Source organism: Rhizophagus irregularis, chromosome 3 (genome assembly GCF_026210795.1).
Source record: "Rhizophagus irregularis chromosome 3, complete sequence".
NCBI lineage: Eukaryota > Fungi > Glomeromycota > Glomeromycetes > Glomerales > Glomeraceae > Rhizophagus > Rhizophagus irregularis.
The window spans coordinates 1,950,212-1,970,581 of NC_089431.1; the positions used below are offsets into that span (position 1 = coordinate 1,950,212).

Genomic DNA, 20,370 nt, shown 5'->3' on the forward strand with positions numbered 1-20,370 from the left:
GATCAGCTAAAATAAAAATGCCCGAAATATGATTAGAATTTTAAATACTTTAAAAAAAATGCAAAAGAAGTTGTATACTGTAATTCTTACCAATAGAAGGTTCAGGATCAGACAAAAATGCAATTTATCAAATACTTCAATTAGTAATTCAACTAATAAACAGATAGTACACTCACTATTATTGTGTTTTTGAGTTTTGTGATAAAATTTGAATACAATGAATATATAAATGCATCTTACTCCATTTGATATACTTGAAATGATTATTGTTTAATTTGACAATATGTATCAATAAATTCCTTTAATTTATGAAATTTTCTTAATCCTACTAGCGTTGTATCATTAATTGTAAGCTGACTTTCAGCTGTTAATATAAACTATTATAACTCTTATAATATTAAAAATAAATTTGGGCAAATATTAATATAAAAAATACCTCAAATAAAGAATCGATTTCAGTTTCTATAGTAGAAGTGATTTTGAATTTTAAATCATGTGAAGTACGATTTTCAAGGTAATTTTAATTGATTTAATAAACTCTTTTAAATGTAAATTATAACTAACTCCTTCACACTCCTTCACAGATTTCAAATAAAGTTTTAAGCTTTTCAAAAGCTTGTTCTGATAATTCACTCATATCTTCTCACTTCAAAGCAACACCTTACAACGCAAGATTTAATATTGACATTATGAGTGATAAAGAGCAGTTCGTACAGCAGCTAAGAAATCAAAATTACCTTTTAAAAACAAGGCTATCAATGATATTTGAACAGATCCATACGTGCATCGGTGATCTGGACCACCATCAGTATATAAAGTAAAATTTTAGGTTTGTTAATAATATTGATATTGAATAGAATAATTATTATAGAGATCTGTTGCATATCGTATAACAGAACTTTGTTTGAAAATTGTATCCTATACTTGACTCTGGTAAAATGAAATTGATATATTATTTGGAATATCAACAAATAAAGAAGCCGAGAGGGTCAAAGATAATTTTATAAATTCATGATCACAGGAATTAAGTATTCCATCAACAGTAGTTAAAGCTGATTTATTTCTCACTCCTGTTGAAGTAGCAACTGAATCTCCAATAGTTTATCATCAACACAAATTAATGTTGTATACTCTTTAAATTTAATAGCAAATTCACGTAAATATCTCTAAAGTGCTCATTATCAAATTAATTATTTATTATATATAGAATATATACTTATAAGGTATTGAAGGTATTGGATATATTGCATGGTATTGTATTCTTTTTAAGTAAATATTCAGATTTCAGCATCAAATCATCTTGTTAACTTATAGTATACAAAGATTTAAACAATGAATAAAGAATGATTGTTACAATTTACAATAAACAACGAGTAAAAAATATGCGTTAAAGCATCGGAGATAATTTAAAATAATCGGATATTCATTTATGCGCAATGTGAAAGGAGTTCAGAATACATTACTTATTTTGGAATATATATTAACATTTTTATTATTTTGGGAATATATTTTAACATTTTTAACATTTATAGTAAATCATACTATATTCACTCAAAAAAGAATTTTTGATAAAATAATTTTTCAACGAAAATCGGAAGACTGCGCTCGGCAATCGGTATAAAAAGTTGATGTATGACCAATTTAATTAAGTACAGTTTATCATCATTATCACCGAAAGCCGAAAGGAAAATGCAGAATGACATATCAATTATTATAACGTTCATATATTAAACGATAACTTCATTCTTAACATTACTAAAATCTTGTGTGGCTGAATGTTATTGTTCATAAAAAAAGAAAAAATATATTACGTACATAATTGGGCGTAATACCATTCCATATTCACTAGGTGATATCCTCGATTATATATCATTCTTTGTTAAAATAAAATGTTACCAAATTTATACAAATCATTTCTAAATAGAAACCTAAATTTAGAAACCCAATAAAATGACGTCTGATAAATTCAAAATCGGGGAATAAGGGTGAGTAATATGACCATTTCCTTTATGTTACTTAACACCGTTAGTTTTATTAATTACCATTATTATTTGAAATTGAGCAACAACCGTTCTCTTCCGAACTGTTAATGGAACTTTTTCACGATTTGTTTATTTATATCATCTGAACAATCTATTTTTTTCTCAGAGTTAATAATCTTGTGAATAGGAAAATTTCTTTTCCTCATGGAAAAAACGATGCTTCAATTACAAAATCGATACAAGCAATAAATGCAAAAATGATAACCCTCCGAAATTATCCGAAATTTTACCATTGCATTCGCAATAAATAAATGCGCTTATCAACAAATCTATATTTTATAATAACAATAACGATAATAGAATTAACATAATCACAATGGCATATGACCAAGTCATTTGAATAATTGTTTTATCAATGCGATCAACAAACCAGATGACTCGGCATCTTGGCGAAATACATTGAACATACCATAATAAAAGTTCTGAAACATGAAATATGTTAATGACCAGTCATGTGGCCGTTGAGAAAGAAAAAAGCGAAACAAAAAATTTGAGTTTTTGATAATAATTTTGTTTACAATAATTAATATTGTTTTAATGTAGCATGGTAAATAATCATGTGTTTATTACATATAGTGTTATTGACAATGGGCTATGTAATATAAACAGCATTTATTTTAGTATACAATTCATTCCATATTAGTAGATAGAAAGCCTCAGGGAAAAAATTTTACAATGAATTAGAAAATTATCTAAAAAGATTTTTTTTTTGCCAATCAAACATGTGGCTGATTGATGAATCTATTCCATAAAACTTATTATACTTGTTATATTATATTTTTATACTTGATATACTTGACATATTTGTTATATGCTATACTTGTTATATTATATATTTGTTATATTTGTGTTATATATTTAAATCAAGTATTTGAAAGATTGATCTTATCAATATATCCACCATTGGTTTAAAAATCCAGTTGAATATCTCTATGAAATATTTTATTGATTGAATGATCAAAAGTTGATGGGGATGAATATTTAGTAATGTGTCACATATTTTGGTCATTAAAATCATTAAATATAATTAAATTATCTAAATTATATTAATTATATTAATTAATTATGTTTTAAATTATTCGGAGACAATGGAAAACAATGTCACAATGAGATTTACGGCTGTCTTATTTATATATAACGACAACAATGACAAAATATTTTATAAATTTTTTGAAAAATGAAAAGAAAAATATATATATATATATTGTTTCTTGGATTTTTTTGGTTTAAAGAAAAATTATTATGGCATCTACTCCTCTTCATTCCTTTAATCTTTCGATGTTTATGAATAATTCAATCATTTTATTCATTTCATTATAAAAAAGAAAACGATTTTTTTTTTTTATGTTTGCAAATACTCTTTACTTCGATTTATTCTTTTAAAAAACGAATTATAATTTTCGAATCTCGGTAAAAATTATATATAACGAAACGTAATAATGTAAAAATACAAAACGAAGAAAAAAATTAATTAAATTCGATAAATCTAATAAACGAAAGATAGGTTTGGTAAAAAGGGAAAAGGAAAAAAAAAATTCGAAAAGTAATAATCTAAATATGGTAATACGACTCCTAACCCCTAATACTGACGAAATTAATCTATGTTACACGAACTATAAAAGTACATATTAGTGTTTTAAATATGATGTTGCAATACTGATGAAAATGACGTGATTATCGTTATGTAAATATAATATATATATTTCGTTAATTTTTTTTTTTTTTAAAAAAAATTTTGCCCTCCATTAATCACAATTGTTTCCTTCTGTACGTAGAAAATCAGCATAGTAGTTACTAATATGATTACCATAAAAACCAGCGTTTGAATCTCCGATGTAAAAGGTTTGACACGTTTCAGGTGCCGAATAATAAAAGCTATTCTGCTGATATTGCTGTTGAGCCAAAAATGTATCAAGACCATCCGCATGACCATATTCATATGGTAAAGGGTTCATTTCATTTACTTGTTCTTGAGTAATGTTAGTACGACTTGTCTCTCTTACTTGACAGTTGATTTGTTTATAACTGCAGGGAACTCCATTCCCTTCTTGGTTTTCCGTAATAAAGTTTACACGACCTGTCTCTCTTACTTGACAGTTGATTTGTTTATAACTGCACGAAACTCCATTCCCTTCTTGGTTTCCCGTAATAATGTTAATACCACAACTTTCGTCTATTTGAAGGTTGGGTGATTTATATTTCTTATTACAATAAACGAAGTTGATACGAGGTTTTCTATGGCGTTTTTCGATATGATTTGGATAAATTTTGCTATGTTGTTCTTTAAGTAATTTAGTTAAATCCACATAGCATTTTTTTTCCTCCATGGTAGCTTCTCTCCATATGTGAGCAGCAACACGGGAGAGATTCTTTCCATCATAAGGTAAGGATTTCTTTACAACATGATTTAGACAACGTCGAAAAACCATAAAGTTGTTCATCGGTTTTGGTTGGCGGTTTGTTCTTCTAACTGTAGCTTGCGTTTGTAACTTACTTATCATATCACTTACTATATCTTCCGACAAAGGGAACAATATTTTTTTATCTATCATTCTAATAATTTGTATGTCAACATTAGATAAAGAGTTGTCCTTCATGGTAAATAACGTACAAGACACGATTGATAAACTATATGATTATAAAGAAATAGGGAAAACAAATGGAATTAGCGAAAGGAAATAAAAAAAAATAATTAATCTATATCATTAATATATAGAGTTTACTTACTACTATTATTTATTTCAAGAAAAAAAATTTTTAACAGCAATCGTGAAGTAAAATGAAAAAGAAAGTTGAGGGCTTTTATAGATCTTTTGTCAACGTTGGAAAAATAAAAAAAAAAAATTTTTTTAATTTGTTAACTTAATAATTTATTTGCCTCTTTATGTTTTAAATTACAATCACATTATCCTATCAATCAATCATCACCAAAGTACGGTATATATTATATATATATAAAAAAAAAAAGATTACAAATAGAGAAATAAGAAATAAAGAAATTTTTAATAAAAATAAATTTTAATGTAACACGTCTAAAGATAGTAAATTGGGCTTTTTAAAAAAAAGGAAATTTTTCTTTCATAACTATCGACCTATATCTTCGCATTCTTAAAATTTCCTTTCGAGAGGAATGAAAGTCACACTAGCAAGCCACAAATGGCTTGAGATCCGAGATATGACGGTAAATAATTCCGTAGTGCAGGAGGATAAATTAATTCCGAGATTTCGATTGAGGATAAATTAATTCCGAAATTAACATTAATTTCGTTTATCTCATCGGTATTATGTATTAACACCGATGGATTTTTTTTTTGTCATCTACGAAATCCATCGGTGTATACGTCATACACAACGAGTTAAGTCCGTTATTCCATGGATATCTAATAAAAACCACATATACATCGATGCTTCTCTCCCTTCGCTCCCTTCGGGTGGGCCTCAAGACAACAATGAATATTTTAATTATTCATTGATATCCATAGTGTAATTCCGTTAGACCGTTACAGGGGGGAATAAATTCAATTGAAACTCACTCTGCCCACGTTTTCTCCTGTCACACATTTCACAACCTATTAGTTTTTTTTAAAAAAAAATAAAATACCAATCCCCTTATTAATTCAATAACAATGTGTTACAAAAAAAAAAAGTTTCTTTTACCAATAAAAAAAAAAATTTTTTTTCCTTAAAACTGGTACAGCCAAAGCAATTAATTAATTAATTAATTAATTAATTATCAAAAAAAAAAAAAAAAAAAAGATAAACAAATAAATAAAAATAAGTTTAGGGTTTAGTGACGGAAAAAAAAAATTTTTAGATTTAGATTATAAGAAAAAAAAATAAATAAATAAATAAAAAAAAACTAAAAATAAAAAAAAATCAACTTTTTTTTTTTTGGAAACATTTTTTTTCGAAAAAGAAAAGAAAGAAAGAAAAGAAAGAGATAAAGAAATCAAACGCATGCAGTGTAGAATTGATCTTATGACTCGAAATTTTATATTTCTAGATAAACAATAATTTCTAGAATTCTTAAGATAAGATAATTGGAAATGTTTGTTTATCATTTCGAAAAAAAAAAAAGTTATCTTAAGTTTATGATTTTATTGATAGAGTCAAATGATCAATTTAATCATATCTAATCGACTCGTTATAATTTCTTTTGCATATGAATTATTAATGGGAATTTTGTTTTTTTTGACAAAATATGACGCAAATAAAACAAAAACATTGTCGATCATTGAAACCACATGATACAAATAAAGTTTTTCTTTTGGAATAATATCATCTGATTCACCAAACTGTAAGATATCATTCATTTAATCATAAATTAGTTGCTTAATTTGTTATTATTTTATTCCTTAATATCGTTAAATCAGAGACAATAGAAAGAAAATCAAGGTTTGATCTGATAAGATATGTTTTTTTTATCTTTTCATGTAAGCCACACATTATTAATGTAAGTCACCTGAATTAACTTGGGATTCATGTTTGCGGCGTTCGCCACAATTGCCACCTGCCACACTCGATAAATGATTCGAAATGACATATGTAATATTTTGGTTTATATATAATGTACTAAAAAATCAATTCTTAAAATTCTTAAATTTTTTCATTCATTAATATATCATATACCGTATATATATACACAATTAATTATTTTCTTTTATTAAATAAATGATCTTTTAAATTTGAGATTCAAATATAAATATTATATAATGGTACCGACAGGTACCGTAGTCCGAGGTTAACGTACGAACTAGCCGGAGTTAACGTTAACACTATCACGTGCAAGTGCATAACTCCTAAAACTCGGGCCAGTTCGTACGTTAATATCGTACACCCCCACTGTACGCCCCCTCCTACGAAACCATAATACCAGCCGAGCATATCACCAAAATTACTATAATTCTGGTAAGGAGTTTATCGGAAACTAAACATTGTAACAGTTCCGAAGCAACCGAAGACAAAATCAACTAAAAAACGGTATCTAGATAATAAAGTGACAATAAGTGGAATCAAAATAGCAAGAATAAATTCATTATTAAATGAAATCATTTGAATACATAACATGGTAAATTCCTAAAGATGATGAATTATACTTTACACCAGCTGTCTCATTATATGACATGTTCCAATTACATTTACATAATATTCTAACGATACTTCTTCTTTATCCACTAATTCATAGCATTTAGCTAAACTCAAGTTGAATTTTGAGTTTACAAATTTCAAAAGCTTAAAATTTTCAACACCATTTCCTAATTACAATATACTGTATTTATTTTTTTGTGTTGCTTACCAATAAATAGTTTGTACCAAATCTTTTGCAGTTTCCTTATTAATTTTGGGTTATATCTCAAGATTATTTTAAGGCTGCAAAAAATGACAATAAAATTGCGCTTTATATAATTGAAGTTAGAGCATTTGATAAATCTGTCAAGGACTAAATTACATTTTAAGAAAATTTAAAAAGCTGTACAAAATCGAAGTAATTTATTTGTGCCTAAAAATTTAATTACATTGTCAACCGTTTGGAAAACGGTTAAATATTTACAGAACACAAAAAAATAAAATAAAATAAAATCGTTTAATTTTTGGTACGTTTTTTGTTTGTCACTGATGTCACTGATTTCTTTCATAGAAGAAAGTACAACTAAGCCAAATAACTGAACGAGAAAAAGTGAGTACCGTGATACAAAAGTGTTAAACGCAGGAGTGATTACAAAAATTTCGCTTTGTCTAAACTAAAAAGTATACAGGGTAGTCGATCCCACAGAGGATTCAATATTTATCGAATTTCTCGCGCGAATTCTAAATGTGCGTGAGATCACGTGAAATTTGAAAGTATGTACATCAGCACGTGAAATGCATAATGAAGGTCTAGACACTGTCTAGACTGTCTAGACAATTTTTCTTGGCTGAAAAATGAAAATAAAGTTTCGTCCTTCATAATTTATCTTTCTAATGAGATCCTATTAGGGAAATAATTTATTGTTATTGATTCGACAAAAAAAGGAAGTTATAAAAAAGGTATCAGTTTTTTTGATAGATAATATTTCGGGATGTATCCTTCTCTTAAGAATAAAAAATTATTACGTTTTAGCATACGGAAAATGTCGGAATTCTTGGAAACTCATGTAAGGTCTTATGACATGTAAAATCCAAAAATGAAATAATAATGAATAATGACTCATTTCAATGACGACTTTGTGTTTGTAAACAGTTACTTCTATTAGAGAATTTATCTAATTTATCTATCTATTTTCTAGAATCTATAACATTTACTCCTTTTCTTACTTTTATCTTTATTCGCCCTTTCTCATTACCCTTCACTTGCATATTATGGTCAATTAATCGTATAATGTTGATACTAGATAGTCAAATGTTCGTCCAATCTTTTAAATGATTATAATCAGCCTCATTTTAACATTAAATAATAATTATTAAAGTTGTAGCTTCATTCATTCTAGCATATACATTCGATCGTTAAATCAATTTAGCAACCACTTAATCCGAGAAGAATTAGTCGAAACTTTCATATATTTCTATTTTTAACCATGAAAAGGAAACATGAATAAACGACTTTCCTGATATCTATCTTTACAATAAATCGGTTACCTCTCTATCATTGGTTGACTGGCTGATTTTACTATTTGTTTATTCATCAAGATTATGAACCAGTGAAACACGCAAGAATCAAGAATGGTAAACATATTTTCTCTTTCAACTATTATTTGATTGCATTTTTTTCAAGCCAATATAACTCTAACGCTAAGATCTTTCTATATAGTTAGATGGGAGTTTCAAATATCGGACTTCTGAAGATACAAATATTTTATAATAATTGTAAATATGAGAAGGTAATATCAAAAAAAAAAGCAAATAATCAAAAATTATGAAGATAATTTACTCATAAAAATTGTTTCTTTATTCTTTACAATAAAATATTTAGTTAATTAACAACATTGGTCGTAATAATTTCAGGAAAATATACGAAAGTCAGTAAGAAACCGATTTTTTGGGGGGAATATACTGTATATATATACTGTATTTTTTTCAGTACGAGATAGATCAATCGATCGATTATCAAAGATTATCAACTATCAAGCAATAACTGAAATACTTCATCTCCTCTCCTCGCCAATAGACTTGTATATATTATTCAATAAATAAAACAATATGTAAATCTCCAATCAAATAGGAGCGGTTTGTGGGGTTGAGTTTTTGTTTAAATGATGTAGATTGCATGTTCTTTTAATAAGTTTCCCCCAAAAAAAATAAAAAAATCAAGTATAATTTATCTTACAGTTACACGGCACAAGATTTTTTGAATAAAAAACCATTATTAGAATATACATTCGGAAAAATAAGACATGCTCAGTATATAAACGGATAAGTTGTATATCTATATCTCCCTGAAATAAATTGTCTATAAACATCTAGTTGAATTAAATTGTTTTCGAGCATCTCGTTAAGATCGACATTGCATTGGTAACTGCCAACTGGTAACTTATTTATCAAGAGTCATTTACAGTCAAAACTACTGGTCTTATTTACGTATATCATTTTAATTTATTTAATTTATGAGTCAATGCAAAAGTTGAGAAACTTCAACAGGGTCACATACAGTAAGAGTAATCTTTAAATAATTAGAAAATGTATTATTATTCGGAAATTTTTTATTTAACATTTAAGGGGAAGTCATACAAATTTGAAAGATTAGATTATCGATAATTTATTGTATTTGCAAATATGAAAGTGATTATGTTACAATGTTTTAAATCTCCCACACTCCCCACACAATTTCGCAAAAAAAGTAATTATTGCGTGATCAATATAATCAAAATATATATACCCGCTTTTTCCCACCTTTTTCCCTTTCCCTTTTCCAAATTTCATCCTAAATTTAAAATTTCTAAATATTCTTCAACTTGACTTTTCAAATCATTGAGACTATTAATAGTGCCGAAGCTTGAATCACCCTTAAAAATATTTGCTAACCCCATCTCGGGGTCGTAATAACTTGGATAGTCGCATTGGAAAGATGAATTATACAAATTTTGCGCGATCAACGAAACTACTGCGTCATCAATTTCAGCTCCGCAGTCTTGGGGGTTACCATTCGAAGTAGAATCTTCAGGCGAAACATGCGAAACAGGCAAAGCAGAACCCGTAGAAGATAAATCTGCTGAAACAGAACCCGTAGGTGGAGTAGAACTTGCGGGCGGAGTTGTAGGTGAAGTAGAACCAGATGCCGAAATTGGTCCTGGATTAATAATAGGCGTTTCTGTAATTACAAAAGGTATGTCATTGTTAGTTTGCTAAGTTTTGTTTTATAATAGAAAGAAGTCTCGTTTTTCGTCAGTTAAGATTAGACCATCACCTTCTTTATCGCTCATTATGTTAACGTTCTTTGTATTAAGATATTTAAAAGTAGCTGAGAATAGGATAAGATAAGCAAAAATATTTCAAAGAAATTTTTTTTCTTCAATATTAAAAATTTACTGTTTTTTATTGAAAAAAAATAAATAATAAAAATTCAGCAATTTATATAGTTTTTTATGAATGAGGGTTATGATTGATTTATATTTATATATTTATTAGAGTGAATCCAATTTTGTTGTACCAATTTTGATCACCAACAAAAGTTTCGATTTTTGCTTCTTAACTAATTGATAACACTTTTTTCACATTATAACACTGAACTATTGAATAATATATAAAGTTAATCACAAAGAGAATTCGAAGATGAGCGCTGGCAATGATTGTGAAGGTACAGTTTATTGATACTGCTTATTCATCGGAAAACGTTCCGAGTCATCTGATTAATGATTCTGATAAGATAAGTGTTCTTAAAGAAAATGGTTTTAAACGGAGAAAAAATTCCTTTAATAAAAAAATTTTATTTTATACCTGTGGAATATAGGGCTGATAATTTGATGAAACTTTATCATGTACGGGTGATTTAAAAAAAATTTTTTTTTTTATCTCGTGAAAGAAGATTCAAAACAATATAAATTTTTTTTTTGAATTGTAAAAAAAAATTTAAAAATAAAGTGATTATATCACTATTTTCTCGGAAGAAATTGATTTTAGTTATTCAAATATCAAATGTTTTGATTAAAGGTCCTATGATCAATATATTTGTTTCAAATAAGCAATATTTTTTTTTTATTATCAATTTACTCATATCAGATATGACTAAATTATAAATTTAAAGCATTTTTAGTTTTACCGAAAGGTCATTTGATCAATTTTCTTGCATAAATGTATTCAATTTTTCTCCGTTATCGCTCTTAACTAAATATTGTATAAATGCACATGTGATATTCGGGACGAAAACATTTATTAAATTACTAATTAATCGTAATAATCTTATCCGATAAGATAAGATAAGAAATTTAGTATGTACAACACATTTAGCATTTAGCAGGCTTACATATTATAGTTTTCGCAGATCGGTAGTAGTTTGGTGATTTTTAACAATAACCGACGTTATGTTCAAATTCACTCAATAAGCTATTTAGTTAACATGTATTTTACCTATACTGTATGTGATTAATACACCAAAAAATATCAAAATCATAAACAGCATGATCTATTTAAATTTTAAAAAAATTGCCGTTTTAAAATATTTAAAGTATTATATACTAATTAATATATTTCATCATTATTAAAATTCTTCAATTTTACAGAAGATTTATTTAAAAATTTAGTTTTGAAAACTTCATATATTTTTTTAAAGAAATATTAACACATTTTTAAATCTTTGAAAAAACAAATATAATTACTTTGCAATAGCTTTTAAAAATAGTTATTAATCAAAAGAAAAATAATAATAAATATAATATTTATAGGAATCTTTTAGATTCTTAAAATATTTTTATGATAGTAAAATAATTAATAAAAAAACACAGATTTAATGGTAACTATTGGAAATTATTCTGGTAAATTAAAAGTTTTTTTAGTAAAAAAAATCTTTTAGTTTTAATAAACAATCTTATATATAATAATATCTATTTATTTATTTTTTTTAAAAAAAAATTACTCTCAAAAAGGAGCGGTGGTGAAATAGAGAGAGTCGGCAATGAAAAAGCAATGGGTTCAAGGGTATTTTGAAAAAGAGAGGGAGTAATAACATAGACACCATGTATTACAAGTTATGTCCTAAAGACCCAAACCTTTGTATTTATTTTTCACATGTATTAATAAAGTCAGTTTTATCACGTAACATTGAATAATTCTTTTGTATATGAAAATATTGATCATTAAACTTAAGGCTAAGAAAACCAATGAGAAAACTAGGCTTGCTGAGCTTGAGGCTAGAATTTTAAAACTAGAGCAGGACCAGGTAGAAAGAGAACCTAAGAAAAATTAAGCAAATTCCAGACTAGATGCATCCAAATAGCTAAGGAAATTCTTAATGAGAAACTTATAATCGAATATCACCCTTCTTTCTTGGACAGATTAGAGTTTGATGCCTTCTTCCAAAAATATCGAATTGCATTGGAGGTGCAAGAGGCTTAGCATCAGCTTTTATAGCATAAGGATGTTAAAAAACTTGTTAATTGTAATCGGTAAAAATAATGTATATGTCAAGATAATGGAATTTTCCTTCTTGAAGTATGGTACAATGAAAAACTGGAAATTGTTATTCCAGAAAGAATACAAAAAATTAAGGAGTTACATTGATCAAGCATTCAAAAGTTTTAATCAAACTCTACGTTCAAATTTTGATTGATGTAGTTTATGTCACATCACAATCCTTTCTTGAAAAACTCATAAATATGTCAGAAGTACAGTTTCTCCAGTTTCAGTTTCCTCATTATATAGAAGAATAACTAAAAAGAGCAAGTAAAAATTTTAAGTCTTCCATAAATTGGACAAAATACAAAAAGTGAATAAAAGCCAGGAAGCCATTCAAGAATACGATGAATTATTGTCCATAAATCAGACAGATCAAAAACTCAAAAATAGATGGATCTTTTTACAAAAAATCAGTTGATAATTAGTCTTAATATTAATGAAGAAATTAAGGAATTTAAATTTGATAAGGCATGTGGCAAAATGAACTAGTTGGACCAAAAATTAGCTCTTTTTTTTAAAAAAAAAAAATTAGTAATATGAAAAAATTAGCTCTTACAATATTGTACCTAAAGAATTATATATATATATAATAATCTTGCCAAATAATCATTTTCTAATATTACGAAAAGGTGGTTTAGATATCTAGTTTATTTCTATGATCATAATTTTTATTCAATTCTCAATATATTCTTTACAAATAAAATCTTTGAAGATCATAATTAATATTTTTTTATTATACAGTATGAAATGCAATATGTAATTTTTTTATGCAAATAATAAATCAAAAACGCGTTTTTTATATAACTATACAGTATATTTTTTTGTGTGATGTAGCAAATATGGGATTGTAATCAATTTCCAGAATGAAATCATCTTTACGCAATAAATCTATTTAATAATTTTAGACCCATTATAAAATATATATACATGGTAAAGGAGGCTCTCCTAATTAATGATTCTTTTATCCAAAATCTAAGCAACCTTATCTCTATATCAAAATCAAATCTGAAAATTTTGGATACTCTTCTTCAATTCAAGGTTGGAAATTGTACTAGCATAGTACTGTACTTACTAAAATTTGAGAATTAGTACATAGTATATGTGATGTTATATTATTTTTTTTATATTAAGTACAAACTATACAAATCATGTGAATTTAAATTTTTATTAAATAAAATTCTTTATTAACTTTATTTATTATTACCAAAAAGGACAAGACAAATTATCTTTAAATATAATATTTAATTTCCATTTTACATCATTATTTTGTGCTGGATGATCAATATCCTCGACATTTATATCATATAAGTTAAGATCATTATCATTATCTATTTATAAACATTAGTCAATTTGATTTTGAAATTATCCTTCTATATCAACATCTTTATTATCAGTATCTTTATCATTTTCTTTAGCTTTTACATGATTTATTCCATCTATTATCACTTACTAATCTTCAAATCAAATATGGTGCATAACACCAGGACTCTGAAAAATACATAAAAAGGTCACATTTGAGTTTGCTTAAAAAGAACCAAAATTTTCATGAAAATCTTGCCTTTTTTAGATAGTGCCGGCTTAAATTTTATTGTCCGTTTTGATACTGGTCAGCATTATCATAATTCTGGTCCTAAAAAGTTGCTTATTTTAGGCCAAAATCTTGCTAATCATTTATGACCTCCATATGTATTTTTTGGGGTCCTATGACACCTATACTTATCAAAAATATTGCATAGTTCCTAATTGTATCTAGTTTTTCAATTTATATTTTATTAAAAGATTAAACCAATTTTTATATAATTTAAGTTGTTCTCTTTTAAAAAATTAGTTTACAATTTTAGATTAGCTTAATTATTAAAAAAGTTATCAGAAGTCAAAAATAAGACATATTATTATAAATTAAGCAAATTCGGACTAATTTTGCAGAGGTAATTACAGGGGTAATTTTATAGATTGACCAATAAAATAAGAGATCTTTTATTACGTGATAACAATTTATCAGGTTAAACATTGTTTAAAAATTTTTTAAAAAAAACAAAAAATACCATCTTTGTCTAAACAGAAAAAAAATTAAAAGAGCGGTTACGTACAATAAATGGCCAATATGATATTAAAGAAAAGTATAAAAATAATCATAAATTAATGCTAGTTAATAATAATAACACAAAAAAATATCACGAAAAGAATAATTATAATAAAATTGCTGATGTATTCAATCCTCTTTACAATAATCCTGACTTTAATAATATTTCAGGTTTGGGTGATGATGGTAATAATGCATTAGTTAGTGATTTCTTTAATAAAACTGAGGATTAGAGCGATGATAATAATAGTGGATGAGATAATCCAAAAGATGTAAAAGATGAAACAAAAGAATTTGATTTAGTATAGCAAGATAATAATCAATTAGAAAAAATAAAATGAGGACCATATAAAATAAGCAAAATACAAAATCAACCTATTATGATAAATATGATCCAAATGGTTCATTAACTAAAGTAACAGTTAGTACAAAAAAAATTACAAATTTCTTTAAAAAAAGTAATGCTTAGGATACCAATCAATTATCTAATTTAAACACATTAGAAGATGCTTCAAGTAGTTTGGAAAGTGATATCATTAATCCATATCTTATCAAATGACTGAAAAAATAAAAGAATTAAAAGAACAATTAGAAAAACAACACAGTTAGTTAACAGTTACAGAATACAATTATAAAAGAGCAATATTTGAATATCTTACCCTATTAAACAGTAATAATGGGCATGAACAAATGAATATCAGTTTAGAGGTTATCCAAAAAATCTTTATTAATGGTGGTATATGAAAAGTATGAAAAATTCAAACCCTTATAAGATATTGGTTAATAAACAATGACCTTTTAGCATCTAGATGTGAAAAACATCAAAAAACAGTTAGAGTGATTAATGATGAAGATGTTGTAGAAAGATGTCATGTTTGGATCTAAAAACAAAACTTAAAAATTTTGTTGAGGATGAATTATTTCTTACTATTGGAATTGCTAAAAAAAAGACTATTAGTATAAAGACTGCAATAAGATGTAAGTGATTTTAAAAATAATATGCAATTATTATCATATATAATATTAATTTTAATAATTATATTTATTGTAAAAAAAAAAAGGCTTAGAGTTGCTTGGTTATTCATTTCAGCAATATCATCATGGAATATATTATAATGGATATGAAAGGAAAGATATGCTGCAATATCAAAAGGAATTACTAGAAAAAATATTTGATCATGAAAATTACATGTCCAAATATGAAGGTGAATTTATAGATCAAATATGCCCTAATTTACCTGAAAGAGGGAAAAAAAGAGTTCTTGTAGTTCATGATGAATGTATTTTCTATTCAAATGATAGAAAATGTGAATTGTGATCTAAAGATGGTGAGATGCCATTTCAGAAAAAAGGAAATGGAAGATCTATTATGATCAGTAAATTTTTAACTGAAATTGATGGATGTCTACGTTTGCAGTAAACTGATATAGAAAAACATCCTTATGTACCTGAAGAAACATGATGTTACTTAAAATCTGGCATAAATCAAGAGGGTTATTAGACAGCAGAACATCTTCTTGAACAAATTGAATATAAAGCAATTCCTATTTTTGAAGTCCTGTATTTAGACTGTGTGGCTATATTCGTATTTAATAACAGTTCCAATCATGCTGCTTTTAGTAAGGATGTTTTAGTTGCAAGTTGAATAAATTTAAATCCAGGTGAAAAGCAACTATTTATGCAAAATACTTTCTTTGGACTAAATAATTAACTATAATCAATAGTATTTCCAATAATATATTATGGCTAAAAACTCTGTGGTAAGCCAAAGGGAATTAAGTAAGTATAAAGTATTAATAAAGCGTAGAAAATGGCCACCTGGAAGATTAGTATTGGAATGCAATAAATGTAAAGAAAAAGTTTCTTTCTGCCTCCTTTTTTGAAAGTAATATAAGTTTTGTTTTGAAACTTACATATTTTTTTTAAATTTATTTTTTTTAATTCTTTTTTTTTTTAATTTAAAAAATGACTTAACGTTTCTTTTTGTTATTTTTTTGTAAGATGTATACTAGAAGGTCACTGGCTTGAATACTACAAAACTGGACTTTAAGATAATGAAAAATGGGATAAGAGGAGATTTTTTGCTATTTTTAATTTAAGAAATAAACTAACGTTACTTTTCATTATTTTTTTTTATAGGATGAAGGATGTCAGGACGCTGGCTTGAATACTATAAAACTGGACTTTAAGGTAGTGAAAATGGAAAAGGGGGGAATTTTTACTATTTTTAATTTAAGAAATGAACTAACGTTTCTTTTTATTATTTTTTTTTATAGGATGGAGAATACCAACTTGAATACTACAAAACTGGACTTTAAGGTAGTGAGAAATGGAAAAAAAGAGGATTTTTGTTATTTTTAATTGAAGAAATAAACTAACGTTTCTTTTCATTATTTTTTTTTGTGATGGATGGATGTTCAAGCAATAATACTACGAAACTGATTTTAAGGTATAAAGGGGACAAAGGAAGGGGACTTTGCAAAGAGGAACTAAGATTTATACAAATCTTAGTTTTATTTTTTTTTTATTATTTTGGAACGGTTACTAATAACCATTCTTTTTTTATTTAGGTTCAGGTGGGTTTCTGAGTTCCAAAGAATGGAAGACTAAAGATTCATAAGTATGAACCTTTTTTTTATTTTTTATTTTTATGGAATGATTTACTAACTGTTCCTTTTTTTATAGGTTTGGTGAGCTTCTGATAAACAGGAACTAATATTCATAAAAATCTTAGTATTTTTTTTTATTTTATAGAACGGTTTACTAACTATTCCTTTTTTTTATAGGTTCAGATGAACGGGAAACTAAAATTCGTAAGAATCTTCATTTTTATTTATTTTTTTTTATTATTATGGAACGATTTACTAACCGTTCCTTTCTTTTTTTATAGGTTCAGTGGACTTCTGACGAACGGGAAACTAAAATTTGTAAGAATCTTAGTTTTTATTTATTTTTTTTTTATTATTATGAAATGGTTTACTAACCATTTCTTTCTATTTTTTATAGGTTCAGTAGGCTTCTGATAAATGGGAAACCAAGATTCATAAAAATTTTAGTTTTATTTATTTTTTTTTATTATTATGGAACGGTTTACTAACCATTTCTTTCTTTCTTTTATAGTGTTAAAATAGAAATGTGGCGCAGTAATTTTATGTAGATCAATTTTGTAGATCATTTCATAGATCCCTTGATTTTTTTGATTTTTTTGATTTATTTGATAAATCTGATAAATTTGATAAGTTTGATATATTTGATTTATTTATTTTATTTTATTTATTTATTTTATTTTATTTATTTTATTTGTTTGATATATTTATTTTATTTTATTTATTTATTTTATTTTATTTATTTATTATATTTGATTTATTTATTTTATCAAATATTCTTGATTTTTATTTTATTATAAATAGTGATAGGATTTTACCAAGTAGAAGGGGAAGGTCAGTTAGTTAGTTAAGAATTGTATTGTAGTTTTCAAGTTATACGAAAAGAGTATTATTCCTAGTAGTATAATTTAAAATAATTAATTTCGCAACAAAGAGATTATCTATATTTTTTATTATATTTAAAATCTTACATTATTTTAATAAAAACCTATTTTCTTTAACTGAACATCTAACGTTATTTCACGTGATTATTTGTGATCAACTTAAGACTCTCCTAGTTAAACTCCAGTTAACCTGTTAAAGCGTTAAAGTTTTTCAGTCGACTTTAATCGTTAACAGGATAACAATAGGTTTGGTAGGCTTTTGATAAACGGGAAACTATGATTCATAAGAATATTGGTTTTTATTTATTTATTTTATTATTATAGAATGGTTTACTAACCGTTTCTTTCTTTTTTTTATAGGTTCAGTATCTTGGAAGGGCTTCCGAAGAATGGAAAAACCTAAAGATTTGTAAGTATGAGTATAAATCTTTTAGGTTTTATTTATTTTTTTAATATTATGAACAGTTACTAATAACCTTTCTTTTTCTTTTATTTTTTATAGGTACAGGTGGTTTTCTAAAGAACAAAAAACAATAAACTGAGGTTCGTAAGTATTTTACTATAAACTTTATATTTTTTTAATATTATGAACAGTTTATTAACCATTCTTTCTTTTTTTTTAAAGAATCAGATAAATTTCTGAAGATTGGAAAATGGAGAACTAAGGTTTGTTATAAACCTTAAATTTTTTTTTTAATATTACGAATAGTTACTAACTGTTCTTTTTCTTTTATTTTTTAATAGTTTAAGTGGTCTTCTGAAGAACAGAAAACGGAAAACTAAGGTTTGTAAGTATTATATTATAAACCTTAGATTTATTTTTTTTAATATTATGAACAGTTCTAACCGTTCTTTTTATTTTATTTTTTAGGTTTCGGGTAGACCTCCAATCTTCAGATAAAGTGGAACTAAGATTTGTAAGTACGAATCTTAGTTTATTTATTATTTTTTTTTTAAATATTATAGAACAGTTACTAACTGTTCTTTTTCTTTTTTTTAGGTCTTGGGTGGATTTCTGAAGAATGAAAAAAGAAGATCAAGATTTATAAGTACAGTCAACTCCCTCTATAGTCACTCCCGTTATAGTCACATTCTACTATATAGTCACACCAGTTGAATGTTCAAAACACTTTATTATTAAAATCTATCCTATATAGTCACAATCTATCTATAGTCACTATCACACCTATCCTCAAAAATCTTATATTAAAAAGAACCGTTTATAATCACAGTTATATAAAGAATATATTAAATAACTTGGTATCTAATAATCGTACAAAGATGTATCATAGCTAGTTAGAATCGTCTCACTCGGTACGAATCGAATGCGGTAGCTTTTATCCTTTTCCTTGTGCAAACAGTCTTATGACTTTATCTTTTATTTATATTTTAAATTTCGAAAATATAATCGAACAGTATTACAAAAATAAGAAAATAAACTAATAAAAAATAAAAAGAGTAGCTTCACAACTCATACAAGTAAAGAAATCTAAACTAAAGTAAAATTAAAGCAAAGAAAAACTAAACTATTACAGAATTGCATACCCCAACTTTACCCAAAGGCCAGTGTGAGTCAACTATCCAACATCCAAAAATCCAGTCCGTTACCAGAAAGAAATCCTAAGAGGTTGAACTGTTAAGCGGCGCAGAAAATCCAAGTGCGAGATCCATGATCCACCCCGAATTATAGAAGAGGATATCCAAAAAATCCAGGAATCCTGAGAAACTGTCGCCAAAGAAGAGTAGTTTTATCCTTTTCCAATCACTGGCTGATGAGTTATTCAACAAAATGTTAAACATCGGCATTATAATATTTCTTGATTTACGTTTACTGCGCCATTTAACATTTTGCTAGATTTCTCGGTACCTAGTGATTGTAAAAAGACGATTTATAGCTCGTTGGAATCGCCTCATCGAGACGAATCGAATGGTGGTAAGCTCATCTCTCTGTGATTAATATTGACGGAGTTATTACTTAAAAACCATTTAATATTTTTTAATTTCGGAAATTGATCTAGTGATTGGATTTCGATGTATCTTATACCATTAGATTCGTCTCATCAAGACGAATCGAATGGTAGTAAGATCGGCTTTCTAGGATCAATATTGGCAGAGTTATTACACAAAAACCATTAATATTTTTTTAATTTCGGAAATTAATCTAGTGATTG

General features: G+C 26.4%; 3 protein-coding genes across 3 annotated transcripts; 2 read left to right on the forward strand and 1 right to left on the reverse strand.

The window, feature by feature from the left end:
* Positions 1-3,787: 3,787 nt before the first annotated feature.
* OCT59_020491 (uncharacterized protein) lies at positions 3,788-5,001 on the reverse strand (the record flags this gene model as incomplete). Its single annotated transcript, XM_066149225.1, has 1 exon — positions 3,788-5,001. The coding sequence occupies exon 1, from the start codon at positions 4,637-4,639 to the stop codon at positions 3,788-3,790; it is 852 nt and encodes a 283-aa protein (XP_065990157.1). The 5' UTR covers positions 4,640-5,001.
* Positions 5,002-9,791: 4,790 nt separating this feature from the next.
* OCT59_020492 (uncharacterized protein) lies at positions 9,792-10,826 on the forward strand (the record flags this gene model as incomplete). The annotated part of the gene is made up of 3 exons (XM_066149226.1): positions 9,792-9,797; positions 10,071-10,341; positions 10,765-10,826. 3 exons carry the CDS (start codon positions 9,792-9,794, stop codon positions 10,824-10,826), a joined length of 339 nt encoding a protein of 112 aa, XP_065990158.1.
* Positions 10,827-15,575: 4,749 nt separating this feature from the next.
* Positions 15,576-16,027, forward strand: OCT59_020493 (uncharacterized protein; the record flags this gene model as incomplete). The annotated part of the gene is made up of 2 exons (XM_066149227.1): positions 15,576-15,687; positions 15,771-16,027. 2 exons carry the CDS (start codon positions 15,576-15,578, stop codon positions 16,025-16,027), a joined length of 369 nt encoding a protein of 122 aa, XP_065990159.1.
* Between the last annotated feature and the right edge of the window lie 4,343 nt (positions 16,028-20,370).